General features: G+C 37.5%; 6 protein-coding genes across 6 annotated transcripts in view; 3 read left to right on the top strand and 3 right to left on the bottom strand.

Annotated features, from left to right (window-relative positions):
• LOC104727722 (TBC1 domain family member 15-like) overlaps positions 1-1875 on the top strand; it is a 4470-nt gene extending 2595 nt beyond the window's left edge. Inside the window, exons 5-12 of the mRNA XM_010446800.2 lie at positions 1-64; positions 174-296; positions 391-479; positions 585-690; positions 773-870; positions 962-1222; positions 1298-1381; positions 1489-1875. Coding sequence (XP_010445102.1) covers positions 1-64; positions 174-296; positions 391-479; positions 585-690; positions 773-870; positions 962-1222; positions 1298-1381; positions 1489-1500 — 837 coding nt within the window. The 3' untranslated portion in view covers positions 1501-1875. The remainder of the gene's footprint in view (positions 65-173; positions 297-390; positions 480-584; positions 691-772; positions 871-961; positions 1223-1297; positions 1382-1488) is intronic.
• Positions 2133-4514, bottom strand: LOC104722217 (COBRA-like protein 11). The gene is made up of 4 exons (XM_010440355.1): positions 3913-4514; positions 3651-3796; positions 3229-3561; positions 2133-3148 (listed from the first exon to the last, which is right to left on the bottom strand). The coding sequence occupies exons 1-4, from the start codon at positions 4481-4483 to the stop codon at positions 2189-2191; spliced, it is 2010 nt and encodes a 669-aa protein (XP_010438657.1). The 5' UTR covers positions 4484-4514; the 3' UTR covers positions 2133-2188.
• LOC104722216 (DDRGK domain-containing protein 1) lies at positions 5753-8234 on the bottom strand. Its single transcript, XM_010440354.2, has 9 exons — positions 8114-8234; positions 7815-7942; positions 7637-7736; positions 7199-7314; positions 6936-7037; positions 6691-6849; positions 6440-6496; positions 6318-6354; positions 5753-6145 (listed from the first exon to the last, which is right to left on the bottom strand). The coding sequence occupies exons 2-9, from the start codon at positions 7932-7934 to the stop codon at positions 5934-5936; spliced, it is 903 nt and encodes a 300-aa protein (XP_010438656.1). The 5' UTR covers positions 7935-7942; positions 8114-8234; the 3' UTR covers positions 5753-5933.
• LOC104722215 (protein translation factor SUI1 homolog 1-like) lies at positions 8446-10638 on the bottom strand. Its single transcript, XM_010440352.2, has 5 exons — positions 10174-10638; positions 9436-9514; positions 9077-9282; positions 8835-8888; positions 8446-8749 (listed from the first exon to the last, which is right to left on the bottom strand). Exons 2-5 carry the CDS (start codon positions 9470-9472, stop codon positions 8705-8707), a joined length of 342 nt encoding a protein of 113 aa, XP_010438654.1. The 5' UTR covers positions 9473-9514; positions 10174-10638; the 3' UTR covers positions 8446-8704.
• On the top strand, positions 10960-11717 carry LOC104722214 (2S seed storage protein 1-like). Its single transcript, NM_001302974.1, has one exon. The coding sequence runs from the start codon at positions 10996-10998 to the stop codon at positions 11488-11490; it is 495 nt and encodes a 164-aa protein (NP_001289903.1). The 5' UTR covers positions 10960-10995; the 3' UTR covers positions 11491-11717.
• Positions 14323-15010, top strand: LOC104722213 (2S seed storage protein 2). The gene has a single exon (XM_010440350.2). It carries the CDS (start codon positions 14374-14376, stop codon positions 14854-14856), a length of 483 nt encoding a protein of 160 aa, XP_010438652.1. The 5' UTR covers positions 14323-14373; the 3' UTR covers positions 14857-15010.

Below are 17711 nucleotides of genomic sequence, written 5' to 3'. Positions count from 1 at the left end.
CTCACCAGTCGTGGACCTCTTGATAAGAAAATTATTCAATGGCTACTAACACTTCACCAGATAGGTTAGTGACTGATCATCATGGCTTCCTCTTTCACCGGCTTGAATATACTGAATATCTATCTGCTGGTTTGGTTCCTCAGTTGCTTAATTTGTTCCTTTATATTTTTCAGGTCTTGATGTGAACCGTACAGACAGGACCTTGGTGTTTTATGAGAAAAAGGAGAATTTGTCAAAGCTCTGGGATATTCTGTCTGTTTACGCCTGGATAGACAATGACGTTGGGTATTGTCAAGGTAAAACCAGATGTATATATATATTATTGTATCATTTGTTTGAAAGCCAGTCTTACTTGAGAAATTCTGATAGATGTAATGTTGCTCTGATCAGGAATGAGTGATCTTTGTTCCCCAATGATTATTCTTCTTGAAGACGAAGCTGATGCCTTTTGGTGTTTTGAGAGGCTTATGCGTCGATTGGTACTACTTACCTTACACATATATTCACTGTATTTCTGGTTTTGGTATCAAACTGTTTACATCAGATTGTATTAAACATTTTTTGTCTTTTTTCGAATTGAAAAGCGAGGAAATTTCCGTAGTACTGGGAGATCTGTTGGAGTTGAAGCTCAACTTACTCATTTGTCTTCAATTACTCAGGTTGTTGACCCCAAACTTCACCAACATCTAGGTACTACTACTGCTACTACTACTATTTATTTGCGTATATACATATATTCAGCTGTTAATCAAGCTCTGGTCTTGAAATGCAGATAAACTTGGCGGAGGTGACTATCTTTTTGCAATTCGGATGCTAATGGTTCAATTCCGAAGAGAATTCTCATTTTGCGACTCTTTGTACCTTTGGGAGGCAAGGATTCCTGAGTCTCACTCTACCTTACATGTATAATGTCTTCTTCTTCCTTGGACTGATCTCAATGTTAAACCTTATTCTCCCATAGATGATGTGGGCGCTCGAGTACGACCCCGATCTTTTTGATGTATATGAAGCGCATCAATGCGGGAGTGAGAGAGCCGAAGGGTTAAAAGGTAAAACGAAGTCAATTAAGCAATGTGGAAAGTATGAGAGACAAAACATGAGGAATGGAGGAAAAACTGCAGAAGGTCCTTTGCCGATATCTGTATTCCTAGTGGCCAGTGTCTTGAAAGACAAGAGTTATAAGCTAATGACAGAAGCTCGTGGACTCGATGATGTTGTTAAGGTTAAACATACATCTTCTTTTAACTTTACATTTTGGTGAATCATTCCTCATCCTATTTCCTTAATGTCTCTGTAGATACTTAACGACATGACTGGGAACTTGGATGCCAAGAAAACATGTTCTGGAGCCATAAAAATTCACAAGAAATATCTAAGAAAGGTTATTTCTAAAGTTTCTTTCATTATGTCTGGGCTTCTTTATATCTCAGACAAGTAGGAAAGCTAGCCTGAAAGTCTCTCTTCTGTTTGTCCTCTCTCTTATTGCAGGCTAAGAAATAGCATTGGCGAACATTCATGATTCTGCGGGTATAGACCTGCAGAATCATGTGAAGCTTTTTCGTTTATTTGATACAAAAAGATATGGCGGGATATCGACTGTCAGATTTTGACGATCTTCTTGTATGTAAGCTGGAAGAATCTTGGAGCTTTGATTTACTCTTAACACACACACAACACATACAAAAAAATATATATATAATAATTTGTAAGCTGTTCATAAAAGTAAATGTTGCATCCCTCAAATGTATGCAAATTTTCTTTCTTTTTTTTTGTATTTTTACCAAAAGGGGGAAAGAAAACGAAAGAGACTGTTCCTATGTATACAATGCTCATGTCTTGTTATATGCAAAGACAAAATATCTGAAATTTGGTGCAGAGTGTTGCAGGTTGTTTCTGTCTCGTGTGTATCTTATGATCCAAAACAAGAAGCAGAGGTAATTTGATGACCAAATAATTTGCGATGTTTATGCTATTCCTTTTGTAAAATTAAATCTTCTAATAAAGGCCAAGAGTTTTAATAAGCGAGGCCATCTGCATTAGTTCCTTTTGATCATGGATACAAGTTTCTTGGATCAACCAAAACTGTGAATGAAGAGAGATACATATATAAACATTCTCTTCAAGTTCCGTGATCATGACATGTGCTAAACAGAGAAAAAATCAACTTACATAATTAAACTAAAGAAATCTACACACAGCTTAAAAACCGATCACTGATCGCAATAAATGTCGTGATCACGAGGAGAATCGAAGGCAAGAATCGGATACAGGATAATCTCTTCGCGGAACCCTTTTTAGGGAAATACTTAGGAAGCTCACATTCTTCTCCATTGAAGAAAACTTTCTTAGGGAAGCCATCTCCTCCTGGGATATTCAAACTCCCCAAATTCTTCTTTTTAAACGAGATAACCGACTGCATTTTCCCGGGAACTTGCGGGTCTCTAGCAGGATTCGTCCCGTTTGTTAAACCAATCAAGTAGTTCATACCAGGAAGTCCTTGGAAGAAAATGGTCTGGTTCTTAGGTGGTACTCTTGACCCATTAAAGGAGTAAACATTCTCATACCCTAAACCAGCTTTGCCTAAATCTACAGCTCCAAACCAATCCTCCACTGCATTCTTCCCCCAGTTAAACACTGTTATTCGAGCTGACCATCCATTACCGTAATCCGAGTTAAGATGCCAGTTTAAGCTGATTCCACAGTTGTCAGGACAAGGAAGCTTCTTTGGAACAGCCATGTGCTTCTGCTTTGCCCATACTTTTGCCTTTAGAGTCCGGTTATCAAAAGGTACCAAGAGCGTGTCCGGAGGTAGGAGAAGCGGTCGGGCATTGGCGTTGCAAGTGTCAGTATCGATATCTTTGCAGCCGCAAGCGCAGGTGTTACAAGGAATGGCTGAGTCGTTGTAGAAGGCTGAGAAAGAGACACAGCAACGTGCAGCTTTTGGTTTAGGCTTGGTTATGTTGCAGACGACTTGCCAGCTGGCGATAGCGTAAGTGGTTGCTTGGAGACCACTCGGGTCAGGGAACGGGGTGGCGTCCACTCGTATAGGTGGTCCGCATTTGTACTGCGGGTTCACTATACCATCAATCTTCCAGTTTTGAGGAGGAAAAAATGCTGTTCTGTTCTGATCAGGTGGCACTTTGTACACCTAAACCAAACATCAAAACCGGTTTATATCACCTTAATAAAAGTCACTAAACACTATGAATGGTTCGTATCCGGGCGAACCTGTAATTGGAAAATGGCTTTGGATTTAGAAGGATCCATGTGAACGGGCAAAAGAGTGCCGTTCTTGCAACAGAATGGTAACTTCCCGATGTCCTTATCTTCTTTACGGTCAGCTGGTAAATCTTTGAGAATTGGTTTCTTCTGGCAATTAGCAACCTGAGAGAAATCAAGATCCCCGTAAAACTGTCCTGCCTTGCTGCTTAAGCATTCGCCCGGACTCTTCTCAGCCGCATGGGCTCCACGCAATGAGTAGATGAATTCGCCTCGCATCCACTCCCATGTTAAGTTCCAATGGTCTAACCGTCCCAGCGGGCTATTGTTTTCAATACTCACCTGTTCCAAAAAACAAATCAACTTCGGTTCTTTTATGTATATAATAAATAGTATTTATATCGATACAAGTGATGGATCCAGCTACCCACCTGCGCCATGTAGTTGCTTTTATAGGCTTGAAGAACGTCATAGATTATGTTCAGGTCACCGTGTTGTCTAGGCATGAACTTGGTTTTCACCTTTTCTTTAGATTTAAACTTTGGGTTCCTCTTGCAGCAAACTTGCATTGTACCACCTGTTGATGAAAACATACCGAAATAATCGAAAACAGGTCATTACACAAAAATGTTTCTTACAGAACACGAAAACTAAGGAAATTTTTTCATGAATTAGGTTACGTTGGTTCGTTACCTTTAGAAGTAGCAGCAGGGCATTGCCATCCATCGTTTACGAGCTTGATCGTTTTAGGCATTGGCGTAGCCGTACCTTTACCGCCAAAAACCGTTCCGGTTATCTCGATATCGGTGGAGATTTGAGTGTCATCACCAGCTGTCAGGATCGAGGTCTTTAGATCCGTATTCGGAGACCCGATAAACGTCGTCCCATTGCTTGCATCGACAGGGAAGTCACCGTCAGATGAGACAGCTCCGGTCGCTGAAACGATGATCTCTCTGTGGTGAAACCCTACGAACATTTGCCAACCTTTGACCTCTTCGATACCGGTGTTGACGATCATGGCCGTTGATTTAAACGACCAGGCTTGAGCCGTGACGTTTGCTGTGCGAGGATATAACTTTTCGCGGTTGCCGGTAGTGTAAGACATGTAAACTCCGTTGCAACGGAGAAGGCCTGGCGGTGGAGTGTCATCTTTCTTTGGATCATCGTAGTCTTGAGCTAATGATAACATCGGAAACTGAAGGTTGATTATAGGTATTAGAAGGAAAAGGAGGTTTAGATGGATGTAACAACGTATCTTCTTCATATCTACTACCGTGTTTCCCAAGTTTTTTCTTAGGACGGCAAGAAAGAGAAAACAGAGAAGAAGAAAGANGCATTGCCATCCATCGTTTACGAGCTTGATCGTTTTAGGCATTGGCGTAGCCGTACCTTTACCGCCAAAAACCGTTCCGGTTATCTCGATATCGGTGGAGATTTGAGTGTCATCACCAGCTGTCAGGATCGAGGTCTTGAGATCCGTATTCGGAGACCCGATAAACGTCGTCCCATTGCTTGCATCGACAGGGAAGTCACCGTCAGATGAGACAGCTCCGGTCGCTGAAACGATGATCTCTCTGTGGTGAAACCCTACGAACATTTGCCAACCTTTGACCTCTTCGATACCGGTGTTGACGATCATGGCCGTTGATTTAAACGACCAGGCTTGAGCCGTGACGTTTGCTGTGCGAGGATATAACTTTTCGCGGTTGCCGGTAGTGTAAGACATGTAAACTCCGTTGCAACGGAGAAGGCCTGGCGGTGGAGTGTCATCTTTCTTTGGATCATCGTAGTCTTGAGCTAATGATAACATCGGAAACTGAAGGTTGATTATAGGTATTAGAAGGAAAAGGAGGTTTAGATGGATGTAACAACGTATCTTCTTCATATCTACTACCGTGTTTCCCAAGTTTTTTCTTAGGACGGCAAGAAAGAGAAAACAGAGAAGAAGAAAGAAGAAAGAAGAGACATGTTCAAAAAAGCTTAAGCGAATAAAGGGAAGCAGAGCATAACGGTTTCTCTTCCTCTAGTTTTTCCCTCTTTCTCCGGAGAAACAGAGATTATACACAAAATTTAATAACGTAAATGAGCAAAATGTTCAAAAATTAATAACGTAAAATGTGTTCCTTAATTTTGTCACATTTTAAATCTATATTTTACAGAAAAGAAAAAAAGAATATCATAGCCACTGGAATTAATACATGAACAAACTTTTTTGTTTCCAAAAGATGGATTGTAGTAAGATATTGGTGATTGTGAAACGAAGATTACTGTATTTATCAGTTTGGCAAACCGCATTTTCCGATAACTCAAAAGTACACAACTTCGTTACGAAACTAGATAAATTAAAAAAAAAATCCCATAGAGAAGGTAGCCATGATCTGAGACGAGAACTTTTGTGACACCTTGTAAGCACAGAAACTGGCAAACATTGTTCTCGGAATCTAGGTACATTGTTAGTTGAGGACAAAACAGCTTACATATAGAAAATAAGTTACTCAATTCAATAGTGGCTCCGAATATGCTAACAGCTACATAAGTCAAGTATTTCCCATCGTGATATATAAGATATTAATTTTCTCATGTACTGTATAAGGATCTCAAACTAGTAAAATCAGAACAAGGTATATTACCAAACACCAGTAAGTTGCAGTGAGTCCCAAAGGCTTTTTAAAAACTCATTGTTTTTGACAAACTATTTTACCCGACAAACACAACTAAGAAACCGATATCTCTTCCATGCCGCTAATTTCTTCAGTGAGCTGGTGTTGTACTTTGGGCTCCAAGTCGATAAACTGGTTCGACTTGCTTGCTAGATGTGAGATACTAACTCTTCCTTGACGTTTGATGTAATCTGCCACCGCATTCATCTCCTCCATTGATATGTAAATGTATTTCCCTCTATCATCCATGACTCCCGAGAGCCGCCCTGAATGAAAAGAGAAGGGGTTCAGGTTCGTAAGAGTATCATTACGTATTCACATCAGTGTCTCCTCTGTCTATTCATATTGTTTCCGTTTTATTATAAACATAGACTAATGCTATTATAAACTTAAACTGCCGGATGAGACCAATGCTATTTTTTATGGAGAAAGAATTACCAATGCTCTCCAAAGAAGCGATCCTGTTGATACATTCCTATAAAAACAAACAGTCGAATCAGTCTTGAGAACCATGACGCTAGGTATTCATCTTCCACATAGAATAAGTAGCCAGATGATACCTGAGTTCGTAAATGAAATTCTGCAGCAAGATCTTCAAGTGGAACACATTTCTGTTTCTGCAATTACATCACACAGAAAAGATAAGGCTCAACATGCCAGCACACTGATATTGGATGAGACAAAATCTGTATTTATACCTTATTGTTAATTTGTTTCTATTCACAGAATGACAATTAGAGTGACAGACGGGAAAGTGTTTGTTTAAGACAGATGGGAAAGTGTTTGGTTAAGGATTGATTACTAAAGATACCTTTATGTATTCAACAAATTCTGAAAGCAAATCTTGATTTTCACCCTGCGCTTCCTCTGTTGTACCTTCAGCATCAACTGAGAATTCCCCTTTCCATTTGTCAAACTCCAAAGCAGCTGCCTCTTCTTCCTTGGCTTGTCGCGCTTTTTCTTCTTCTTCCTAGACAACAATGTCACAATTAGCCAACCACAGCATTTCAAAAAGCAGGAACCTTAAACAGATATGAGATAAATTAACTGACTCACCAACTTCCGCTCCTCTGCCTCGCGCTCTTCGTCCTTCTTCCTCCGCATTTCTGCATACCGATCTTGTTTTGAATTTTTTGACTCGCGTGTAGCTTCTTCAGCCTATAGCCGACGATAAGAACAGAACTTGATCAGGAACCAAAAAGAAATGAACTATTCTGAGGTCCGAACCAATATTCCTAGAAATTTCTCATCCTTTATCCCGCCAACATTTCTAAAAGAATAATTTAAAGAATTAATGGGCGACATAGAATTTGAGTCACCTGTCTTTGAGCTTCACGCTCTTGTCGCTTCTTCTCTTTCTTCTTTGATGCTCTGGCTTGAGATCCACCGGCTTCATCTTCATCTTCATCTTCACCTTCACTCCCACTAATGTTTTCTGTTTCACATATAAAACCCAAATAAATTATTCCAAGTCAAGTAGTTCATTTCTTTCCAAGACCCCTTCTAATCTTAAAAAAATGAAACTAAAAACTACTTGACTAATCCTTGAATAACTGGTTTCCACTGCTCACTATCTAATAGTAATCTCTCACCAATTTACATGAAGATTACCTCCAGCTAAAAAGTAGCAGAAACTTCATATTAATCGAAAACTCAAATCATCCAAATTTGGAACCTTATCATCCAGTTGATGATGCAGCTAAAAAATACAACACGGTTTGGAAGAGAGAAACAAGAGCAGTAAAAAAAAAAAAAACCTTGAACATTAGATGTAGAAGAGCTAGCACCAGAAGCTGCAGGTCTCCGACGCATCCTACGTCCACCGGTAGCACGGGCCACGTTTTCACGCGGCTGGACCTTCAATTTCACGAGAGATTGCCATATCATTTCATGGACTCAAAAAAAATTCCAATCCAAAATTGAAAAAAAAATTACCTGTGGCGGTTCTGCAACTTGGTCCCGTGATCGAGCATCTATACGACGTTTCCAGAAGAACAAAGGAATCACCGCCGCTATGAGAATCATCGAGACTATCAGAGCGAACAACTCCTCCATCTCTTACCNCAAACTGTGAAGATCATTCATGTCTGTTGAATCTAAGTTCTATGGTAGTGTATCATGAAAAGTCAAAAAAAAAAAAAAAAAAAAAAAAAAGACTTTGAGGAAACTGTTGAGAAAATTGAATAACAAAATTGAAAGAGGATCGATTCAGATTAAATTAGTCCACAGTCTAACCTAACTGCGTTTTCCAAATACTGTAGATATTGTCTTCTCTATTCGGTAGTTTAACCTAAATCGTCGTGCTCGATAATTGCAGAGCTCGGCTTCGCTTGGACTCTCGAATCGATAGAGAAGACAAAGCGGTTACTTCGTAATTTCCTCGACTTACAGACCTTCTGAGTCTTTCGGAGTCTCTCGACAACCCGGTTTAATTACAAAGTCAACTTAATTGACATTTTTTTGTCAAATTTGACTCTTCAGTTTCAAGTTTTACAGAACTGTGTCTTCCAGATCCAAATTCAGGTTTGCACAACAGTATACTTAAGACAGAATAATAGTGAAACTGTTGAGATCCATCTTGGTAAGACATAGTATATAGAGAGAAGGGACAAACGTTAATAGAGAATTCTTAACAAACTCATCATATTACAGAGGTAGCATGAGAAAGAAAACGATGATAGTCTCTTCGTATCATACCAAATCTAAAACGAAAAGAAAAAACAGTAACAGGAAGGTGAAGAAACGTTTCTGAACAGCACGATAACGGTAATGATCCGCTTAGAAAAGTAAACGCAGCAGCCTAGGGACAATGCAATAGAAGCAGCTCAGAAACCATGAATCTTGATGTTGTCTTTCTTCACAAGACCAGCCTGTTCCATCAAGAGTATGTTAAACAAAATCAAGCAACAAATATTCTTGTTAGCCAGTTGGTAAAAGAAAGAGAGTGATGTTTACCTGGACTAGGAACGTGGAGACGTTCTTTCTCTGATCACCTTGAAGCTGAATAACCTACACATTTGCAACACGTAGCCATAAGTACTGGAGAATAGCTAGAGACGGCACATATAATTAAGCCTTCGGCTAAGCTGCTTTCCAATTAGTCTTCAACCCTTTATTGAATTATTATTCTAATGGACTAGCAAGACAGTAGTAATAATACCCACATGGATGTACCATGGTGTTTTAAAAGCACGTACCTGTCCCAGTTCAGAGTCTTGAACCACAGTTCCGTTGCAACAAAATTCTTTCTTGAGGTCCTTGAGTATCTTGGTGTAACTGTACTCTTTCTTCAGCCCCTGGACCGTTGTCAAGCTTTTCCTACCATTCCGCTGCTGGACACGAATGTGAACGTACTCTTTTGTTCCTGCACCCGAGTCCTCAACATTCGCATCAGCAAACGGATCTGCAGACAAGCAAAAAAAGAAACTGATTAGCTCCATAAACACAACCAGAAGAATCCAAGACTTGAGAAACAATTTTACAAAAATCCCATGTTCCAAATATCAAAAACTCGTAGCAAACATCTGAAAATAAGTCTAAAAGGATTGAAACTTACCAAAGGCAGTAGGGACCTGGGAATCAAGTTCAGACATGAAACTTTGTTGATCTGAGGGGGGAAAACGAGAAGCTGAGACCTGAACAAGAGAAGACCATCATCACATACAAATTTAACACACACTCAGGAGGATTAACAAACAATAGAAGATGAAAGTGTTAAAAAACCACAATCTATGTAACCACAAAAGATCTTAGATAACAGTTAAAATAGCTTAAGAAAACACAGTAAACACAAACAGAAGATACACATAACACGATAACAAACAACAAAACACACAATTCTAGTACGAGCCTTGCAGAGATTAAATTATACATAAACCAAAAGAGACACTACAATCACCAACTCCAGATTCATTCATCATCATCCGCAAAAGAAGAATCGAAATGATCAAAAACCATGTTGCATCATCCAATATATTCTTTATCCTAATACCAGTAACCTAGTTAATATGATCCAGCTCAATTACAGGATATGATGTAAAGCAAAAAAAAAACATCAATCCACCAATTTTAATTTTGTCACAAGAGATCAAAAAGCAAGATCCACCACTTTATCAAACTCATCATGCGATTCGAATAGCAAATGATAAAACCATCTGATGAACGGAAAACAAAATCAATCACACAGATTCCACAATTACGGATCCGAGCAATGAAAAAAAACAAACTTCACCTCGAAATTACCAAAAAATCAAAAGATTTGAGCAAGAGTTTGGTGAATAAGGACAACATTTACCTGATCCGAAAAGTAGAGTTTCGTGGATCTGATGATCGGAGAAGAGAGAACGAACAAAAACCCTAAATTCTCGGATAGAGTCTGCAACTTCGGTGGCGAGAAAAATTAGGAAAGAGGAATAGATATTTTGTCACGACAGAATAATTTTTTTAAAGTTTAATAAATCTGATCTTCTCAGATATTTTATTTAGTATAATTTGTTTACTTCATTCATGGATTGACAATACGGTTTAACCGGACCGGTTTAGAAATCTTTGGAATTTCAATTTTCGGTTTCGAAATTCTTTATTTTGTCAATTTGAACCAAACAAAGCTTTGATTCGGTTACGATGTGGTAGGTTTCGGTTTGGTTTACAGTAGTTTTTTGTTTGCTGTCGAATTGAAGCATCGTTTTAATTTCAGCATGATACCAATGGACACCGTGACTACCACCAACATTTTCATAATTTCATTACTGACTCTCATCCCACTCGAACGGAATTAAGAAAGGGTTTGATTTAACAGTTTTAACCTTCATTTCAAGATGATTGCCATGTCAGAACATGAGTTACACATCATACATATGCATGGTCGCACTACTTGTAGACGCGGAAACTTGTCACCCCTCCGTATTTGAGTTTCCAACACGTACCTAATCACGACAACTATCTTATATAGCTTCTCTCTAGCTCTCTCGCACACCAACTAACATGTGCATGCGTTCTTACACGTGATCGCCATGCAAATCTCCTTTCTCATCTATAAATACCGACCACCGTACCTCTCCACTTCACTCTTCACTCAAACCAACAACAAGAAAAACACATACACAACTAGCAAGAAATGGCAAACAAGCTTTTCCTCGTTGGCGCAACTCTCGCCCTCTGCTTCCTCCTCACTAACGCTTCCATCTACCGCACTGTCGTCGAGTTCGATGAAGACGCCACCAACCCCATGGGCCCAAGACAGAGATGTCAGAGGGAGTTCCAGCAATCACAGCACCTAAGAGCTTGCCAGCAATTTATGCGCAGGCAAGCGAGGCAAGGCCGTGGTGGCGACGAGTACGATTGGGAAGAAGACATGGAGACCTCACGAAGACCCCAGCAGCTACTCCAGCAGTGCTGCAACGAGCTTCGCCAGGAAGACCCAGTTTGCGTTTGCCCCACCTTGCAGCAAGCGGCCAGATCGGTTAGCATCCAGGGTCAGGGACAGGGACAGCAGAGACAAAGCCAAGCTAGGCAAATTTACCAGACAGCCAAGCACTTGCCTAACGTTTGCAACATCCCGCAAGTTGATGTTTGTCCCTTCCAGATCCCTTCCGGCCCTTCTTACTACTAAGTTCCAAACAAAACCTTCGAGCGTATGATCGTGTGGTTGTTGGTACATGCTAACACCACACATCATCGTGTCTTTTTATGAAAAATGTAAGCATTAGGATGTTTCAGGCTAATGTAATTAGCACTACTCCGTAATAAATGTGAGGTTTGTTTATGTTTTTGGTTTGTTACTTTTGCTCTTCTCTGAAGCGATGACAATTAAATAAAAACAATGAATTTATTTCCAAAGTCAAATAAAAAGCATTAGTTTAATGAACGAGAAATATCGATAGAGCTATATATAGCTATCTAGACAGACTCTTATTCAGAGATATAATGTGTTAAATCTATACTAATAAAAAGTAGGATATATCATTTATTAATATTTTATACAATTTCAAAAATTTTCTATATTAAAAATTATTTTAAATAACCTATCATGATTTGACATGTTATTCATTAACATTTTTTTAATTTTCATAATTTTTTAGAAAAAAAAAATTTAAATTTATGGAAATAAAAGAACTATGTACAATATCTCACATCGGCTAGAAAATTTGTAGACAATGGTTCAGAACTATTATAAATAAGATTAATATGTTTTCAACAACGAATAAGCAGAAAAACTTGATTTATTAGGCGTTCCAGTTTAATAGTTTTATTCGGTTTGATCCAGTTTTTTATTTGATCAAACTAAAACTTTAAAAAGTTTCAAAAAATATATTATAATATTTCAAATTTTTAAAAGTTTAAATATTATAAATATTGAAACTTTTAAAAGTTTTTAGCTTTTAAAAAGTTTTAAAATATTATAATTTTTAAATTTTATAAGTTTAAAATATTATAATATTGAAACTTTTTAAAAAGTTCAAATTTTATATTTCGAAACCTTTTAAAATTTTAAAATATTATAAATATTGATGTAATATATAAATTATCTAATTTATCTACGTTTGTGTTTTTTTATTTCTTATGAGCTGTAAAATATATTTTTGTATATGATTTTATAGATGAGTTGATATTCTTTTATTAATTTTTTATTTTTATCTTATTTTTTATTTTTATGAGAAAAAAATGATTTTGTTCTTGGAGTTTGATGGGTTAACAAGTTGTGTGGTAGTCTAAAAAAAATATTTTTCAGTGGAAGAATGTGAGGAAGTTGACGAGGAAGAAGAATAAAAAGAGTATAACAAAGAATTAGACGATAAAAGTAACTATGACAATTACTACAAAATTTGACAATGAAAATGACAAAAAAGAATATGAAAAATAAGAAAACATGGAATAAAAAACACGAAAACATAGGTCATAAGGATCAATTAAATATAAAAACGAGTTAAATTCATAATGATAAAATTGTTCCGTTTTTCTGATGGTCAAAAAAATTGTTTAGGATATGTGAGGTCATCAGTTTGATTCACCTCACCTCGACGTCGAGTTAAATTCATGATTTTTTTATCAGATTTGATTTTATAACACAACTGATTTTTTGTATTTTTTAAAAATGTGTATCTAAAATTTAATTTTTTTCTTTAATACTAATTCAAATTTTTTTTATAAAATAATATTTTATTAGCGTCATCAATTATATATAATTTTCATCAAAATATATCAACTAAATCCATGCGTAGCGTGGATTCAAAACGTAATTGTAACTAATACCTTAAATGCTAATTCGAGAACACGGAATTAATTAATTATTTGTCAGTTTGATATTTCGCTTATTTAGCGAATGGTATACCTATGTTAAAGAATTATTGATGGGTGCCTAAAGCATCATCTAGAAGTGGTGTATCATTTTCATTTCCTTTTTTTGTAAAACGGATCATGCAAACTATGTAACTTAAAAAAAAAAACAAACATTGCATACAAGAAATCAGGTACAATCTTTTAACTGAGATTGAAAAGTACATATGAGAATAGCATAGTACTATTTTTTTCTATGAATGATGACATACCATAAACGGCTATATATACGATAAATAGAGTTTTCAGATTCAATCATTAAAATTTTGATTAATATTTGGAAATTGGTTTAAGATCATTAATTTATTGAAGACAATCGCATGTAACATGTTTACTTTTTTGTTATAAGGGATAATCCGGGTTGAAGTCTGGTTCATCTTCGGTCGATTGCACGTTCACCGAGTGAGCTAATTGACGTAAAACGTGGCATCAAATAGAAGTTAATTAAAGAATTCGAATTGACATCATGCCCCGAATACTTTCATCTAGACATTCGCATGTTTACAAATTAAATACACTATGATATAAATCACATCAATGGAATCCACACACTTTTAGTAAAATTTCATAAATATATGCTAGAATTACAATATTCAGTTCGTTTGAAGTAATTTTTGCCACTTTTTCATATTATCTAGCCTGTGATATTAGAGTGCTTGATCCCTAATATATATATCTAATTAATTTATTAACATTATTCAATGGGTTGTGTGAAATCTTTTTTTTTTTAATATCTACATTTCAGATGAATTAAGTACCTAGCTAAAACGTAATTCTACTAATTCCAGTTCTAATAATATACCATTACCATACCAAAAGATTGACTTTATCATCTTACTATAATGGAATCAAATTACAACACAAGGCTTTTTTTTTTTTAACCCTGCTTGTTCTATATATCGCTCATAAGATGTCATGTCAGAACATGAGCTACAGATACATATAGCATGCAGAAGCGGAGGGCTGGTGTTGTTCGTCACTTGTCACCGTCTTCCAACACCTAATCCCGACAACAACCTAAGCGCTTCACTCTCTCGCACATACATGCATTCTTACACGTGATTGCCATGCAAATCTACTTTCTCACCTATAAATACAAACCAACCTTTCACTACACTCTTCACTCAAACCAAAACAAGAAACCATACACAAATAGCAAATGGCAAACAAGCTCTTCCTCGTTGGCGCAACTCTCGCCCTCTGCTTCCTCCTCACTAACGCTTCCATCTACCGCACCGTCGTTGAGTTCGATGAAGACGCCACCAACCCCATGGGTCCAAGCCAGAGATGCCAGAGGGAGTTCCAGCAATCACAGCACCTAAGAGCTTGCCAGCAATTGATGCGCAGCCAAATGAGGCAAGGCCGTGGTGGTGACGAGTACGGTTTGGAAGACGACATGGAGAACCCACAAAGACCCCAGCAGATACTCCAGCAGTGCTGCAACGAGCTTCGCCAGGAAGACCCAGTTTGCGTTTGCCCCACCTTGAGACAAGCGGCCCAGTCGGTTAGACTTCAGGGACAGCACGGACCATTCCAAGCTAGGAAAATTTATCAGACAGCTAAGCACTTGCCTAACGTTTGCAACATCCCGCAAGTTGGCGTTTGCCCCTTCCAGACCATCCCTTTCTCTCCTTACTACTAGATTCGAAACAAAACCCTCTAGCGTATGAGTGTGGTTGTTGATACATGTTAACATCACACTTCATAGTCTGCTTTATGAAACTGTAACTTTAGGATGTTTGAGGCTAATGTAATTAGCGCTACTCCTCAATAAATAAAAGTTTTGTTTATATGTATATATCAACTGCCATATGCTCTGTATAGGTGGTCTAGGATATTAGCTCTCAAGCAAATATCCCAATCACATTTGCGGGTTACTTTATCAATCGAACTCATACATCGAGCCAAACACCATTAAAATTGCACTATGACTGTAATTATTAATTATATTTACGTTTCCCACAACCGAAGACATGGAGGATATATAGAGACGGTGTGTTTTCATTGAAGACGGCAAAACTTCAACTAGTTATAGTTGTCATCTTATCAACTCAGTATTAAACATTTATCCATAATATAATTAAAGAACATTTTTGCACGAACTCAATCAATATGTTAGTTAACTTTTCTTTTTTTAGCAGTCAGTGACTGAGTCGCACACATACTAGTTAAAAATTAGGGCTAGACGGTGACTACTCTCAAGGGTGAAAAATTTGTTTGCAAGAGTGTGCCGCTACGAGAATGAAACATCATGCATATGTGAATTTACAGCCTAAGTCCTATTACCACACCGCGCCACCAGGTACGGGTTAATTTACTATCGGCCTCAAGAAATTGCACGCCATCAAGTGGAAGAGACAAGTCAAAAAGGAATTTTACATAACATGAAAGCGAAAAACAAAAATGATAAATTACGTGACATGACCTGTTTGACTAATAGTCGCTAACGTTTGTGGAAAAAGAGTGATGCAATTATATAGCCTTTGTGGTCATTGGTCAATAGTGTAAAACGTTACTTATCAAATAAACAGTGATAACAAAGGCTTATAAAGACTTGTAGATGTTGTTCTGTGATCACAATAGGTTCTTGTTAAGATCCGGTTTGATGAAGATTTCAGAAAGAGCCATTCGTTTGGTTTTGTGAAGCTATTTTTTGGTTTAAGCTAAACGTGGTTAGGAAGTTAGTATATACTTAGTGATATCGATTGGGTTTGTATTATTTCTATTTATGAATTATTCACATTTCTTACTCTTTAAAATGAAAAACATAGTAAAATGCTAGATTTGGTATAGTCAAGACATACGAATTGAACACTCGGATTCAGACATCGTAAACTATTGTAAACTCGGATGATTTGATTACAACTCAATGGTAAACTCAAGAGTTTTGACGCATTTTGATACCTCCGCTAACAACGTACATGAATGCATATTCTGTTTTATTTCTTAAACTGTAATTTGTGAACTGATTAGTTTAAGACGGCTAATTTCTTCCGATATTATTTATTTGTATTATTTACGGATCAATATTTAGGGGTTATTTGATAAAATATTTAGGTAAAGTTTAATAGAATAGTCGTTGGGGCATTTATCATTTGGAATTAATAATCTTTTTTTTTTTGTTGTAAAACACTTGTGGACTCCATGGACCGGCCCGCTCACAGTCCGTTAGGACATGGCCTTACGGCTCATTTACTGTCTGCACATGTACGGCCCATCGGCCATAGCTTTACGGCCCATGGCCATTGCTGTACGGCCCATGGCCTATCTTATGTACTCTATTGCTTTATGGGCTTTAGCCCTTGTACTCCTATTATATATACATGTATGCTCGACATTAATCAATAAGACTAAGAGATTTCACTTCCTAAATTCTCTAGTTTACAACACGTTATCAGCACGATAGTCTCTAACCCTAAACCCTAAAGCAGCCGCCGCTTCCTAAACTCTAAAACCCTAAGGCAGCCGCAGATCTTCTTCTCTCTTCCACAAACCCTAAACCATCTTTCTTTCTTGCTCCCATCCGAGATCAAACATTTTCTGTTCGAAGATCTCCTTGTTCACGAGCATACCTTAAGCTCGTGATCAAGCTTCTATCGACAGCTTGATCGAGGATCTTGGTCCGTGTTTGGGGGTGAGTTCGTCTGTCCGTGGTTCGTGATACCGGACGAGAGAAGTACGAAGCTGTTCGTGGGAAGCTGTTCGTGGGAAGCTGTTCATCATCCGCGGAACCTGTTCGTTGTTCTGTCCGCGGACGCTGTATGTGATCCAGTACGTGGTTCTGTCCGAGATCTGGTTCGTGGTTCTGTCCGAGATCTGGTTCGTGGTTCTGTTCGTGGTCCGTGAACGAGAGAGAGTTAAAAACCGAGGTCTGTTAGCTCCCGGTCCATATCCAGTCAGATCCAAACCGGTGAAAGGTAAAAATATGGCCGAACCCTCTTAGAACCCTAATATCGAACATGAACATTAACAAACTATTAAAACCTAACATATCCAAGTACATAAACAAACAAACCTTAAACTTATATCCATGTAAATCTTAAAATCGGATTGCATAGGGCTGTTAGGTTGTTTGTAAATTGCACCAAACTTTGTCAAACATGAAATCGAATTTGGTTGTTTGGATTGGTTGTTGCATAAGAGCCTAGAACATGAACTTGTTAAAATCCAATATTGTTAAACGGTTCTAGGATTTAAAACTTGGATCATTCATGCATCATAATTAAAATTGGATCATTGTATAGGATGTTAGAAAATCGACTGCATGAATCCATCCTTAGGATTTCTTAATCTCGAAAATTTAGTATTTTGTTCTAGGGTTGCAAAATTCCGATTGAACTAAAAACTTTTGTTAAGTTCCTATAAAATCTAAAACATAAAATCGGAAATTAAAACTATGGTTAGGATAAGTTCCTAATCAATTATAGTAATTATCTAAAACCCTTGAAATAATATTTACTAAATCTTAAACTAAAAGGAAATTTAAGAAAAAGGAAA

The sequence above is a fragment of the Camelina sativa genome, chromosome 11 (assembly GCF_000633955.1).
Source record: "Camelina sativa cultivar DH55 chromosome 11, Cs, whole genome shotgun sequence".
In the NCBI taxonomy this organism is placed as follows: Eukaryota; Viridiplantae; Streptophyta; class Magnoliopsida; order Brassicales; family Brassicaceae; genus Camelina; species Camelina sativa.
The sequence above is the reverse complement of the archived record's forward strand: the minus strand, read 5'-3'. Positions and strand labels throughout refer to the sequence as shown.

Bases quoted from the DNA above. Each gene is read 5' to 3' on its own strand.
- LOC104722217 (XM_010440355.1), bottom strand. From the start codon at position 4,483: ATGAAGAAGATACGTTGTTACATCCATCTAAACCTCCTTTTCCTTCTA. The intron at 3,562-3,650 runs GTGGGTAGCTGG...TTTTTGGAACAG, and splicing joins AAAGCAACTACATGGCGCAG to GTGAGTATTGAAAACAATAG. The intron at 3,149-3,228 runs GTTCGCCCGGAT...TGTTTGGTTTAG, and splicing joins AAGCCATTTTCCAATTACAG to GTGTACAAAGTGCCACCTGA.
- LOC104722216 (XM_010440354.2), bottom strand. From the start codon at position 7,934: ATGGAGGAGTTGTTCGCTCTGATAGTCTCGATGATTCTCATAGCGGCG. The intron at 7,315-7,636 runs GTTTTTTTTTTT...TATGTGAAACAG, and splicing joins TTCTACATCTAATGTTCAAG to AAAACATTAGTGGGAGTGAA. The intron at 7,038-7,198 runs GTGACTCAAATT...CGTCGGCTATAG, and splicing joins AGCGTGAAGCTCAAAGACAG to GCTGAAGAAGCTACACGCGA.
- LOC104722215 (XM_010440352.2), bottom strand. From the start codon at position 9,472: ATGTCTGAACTTGATTCCCAGGTCCCTACTGCCTTTG. The intron at 9,283-9,435 runs GTAAGTTTCAAT...GCTTGTCTGCAG, and splicing joins CCAGGTCCCTACTGCCTTTG to ATCCGTTTGCTGATGCGAAT. The intron at 8,750-8,834 runs GTAAACATCACT...TTGATGGAACAG, and splicing joins TCTCCACGTTCCTAGTCCAG to GCTGGTCTTGTGAAGAAAGA.
- LOC104722214 (NM_001302974.1), top strand. From the start codon at position 10,996: ATGGCAAACAAGCTTTTCCTCGTTGGCGCAACTCTCGCCCTCTGCTTC.
- LOC104722213 (XM_010440350.2), top strand. From the start codon at position 14,374: ATGGCAAACAAGCTCTTCCTCGTTGGCGCAACTCTCGCCCTCTGCTTC.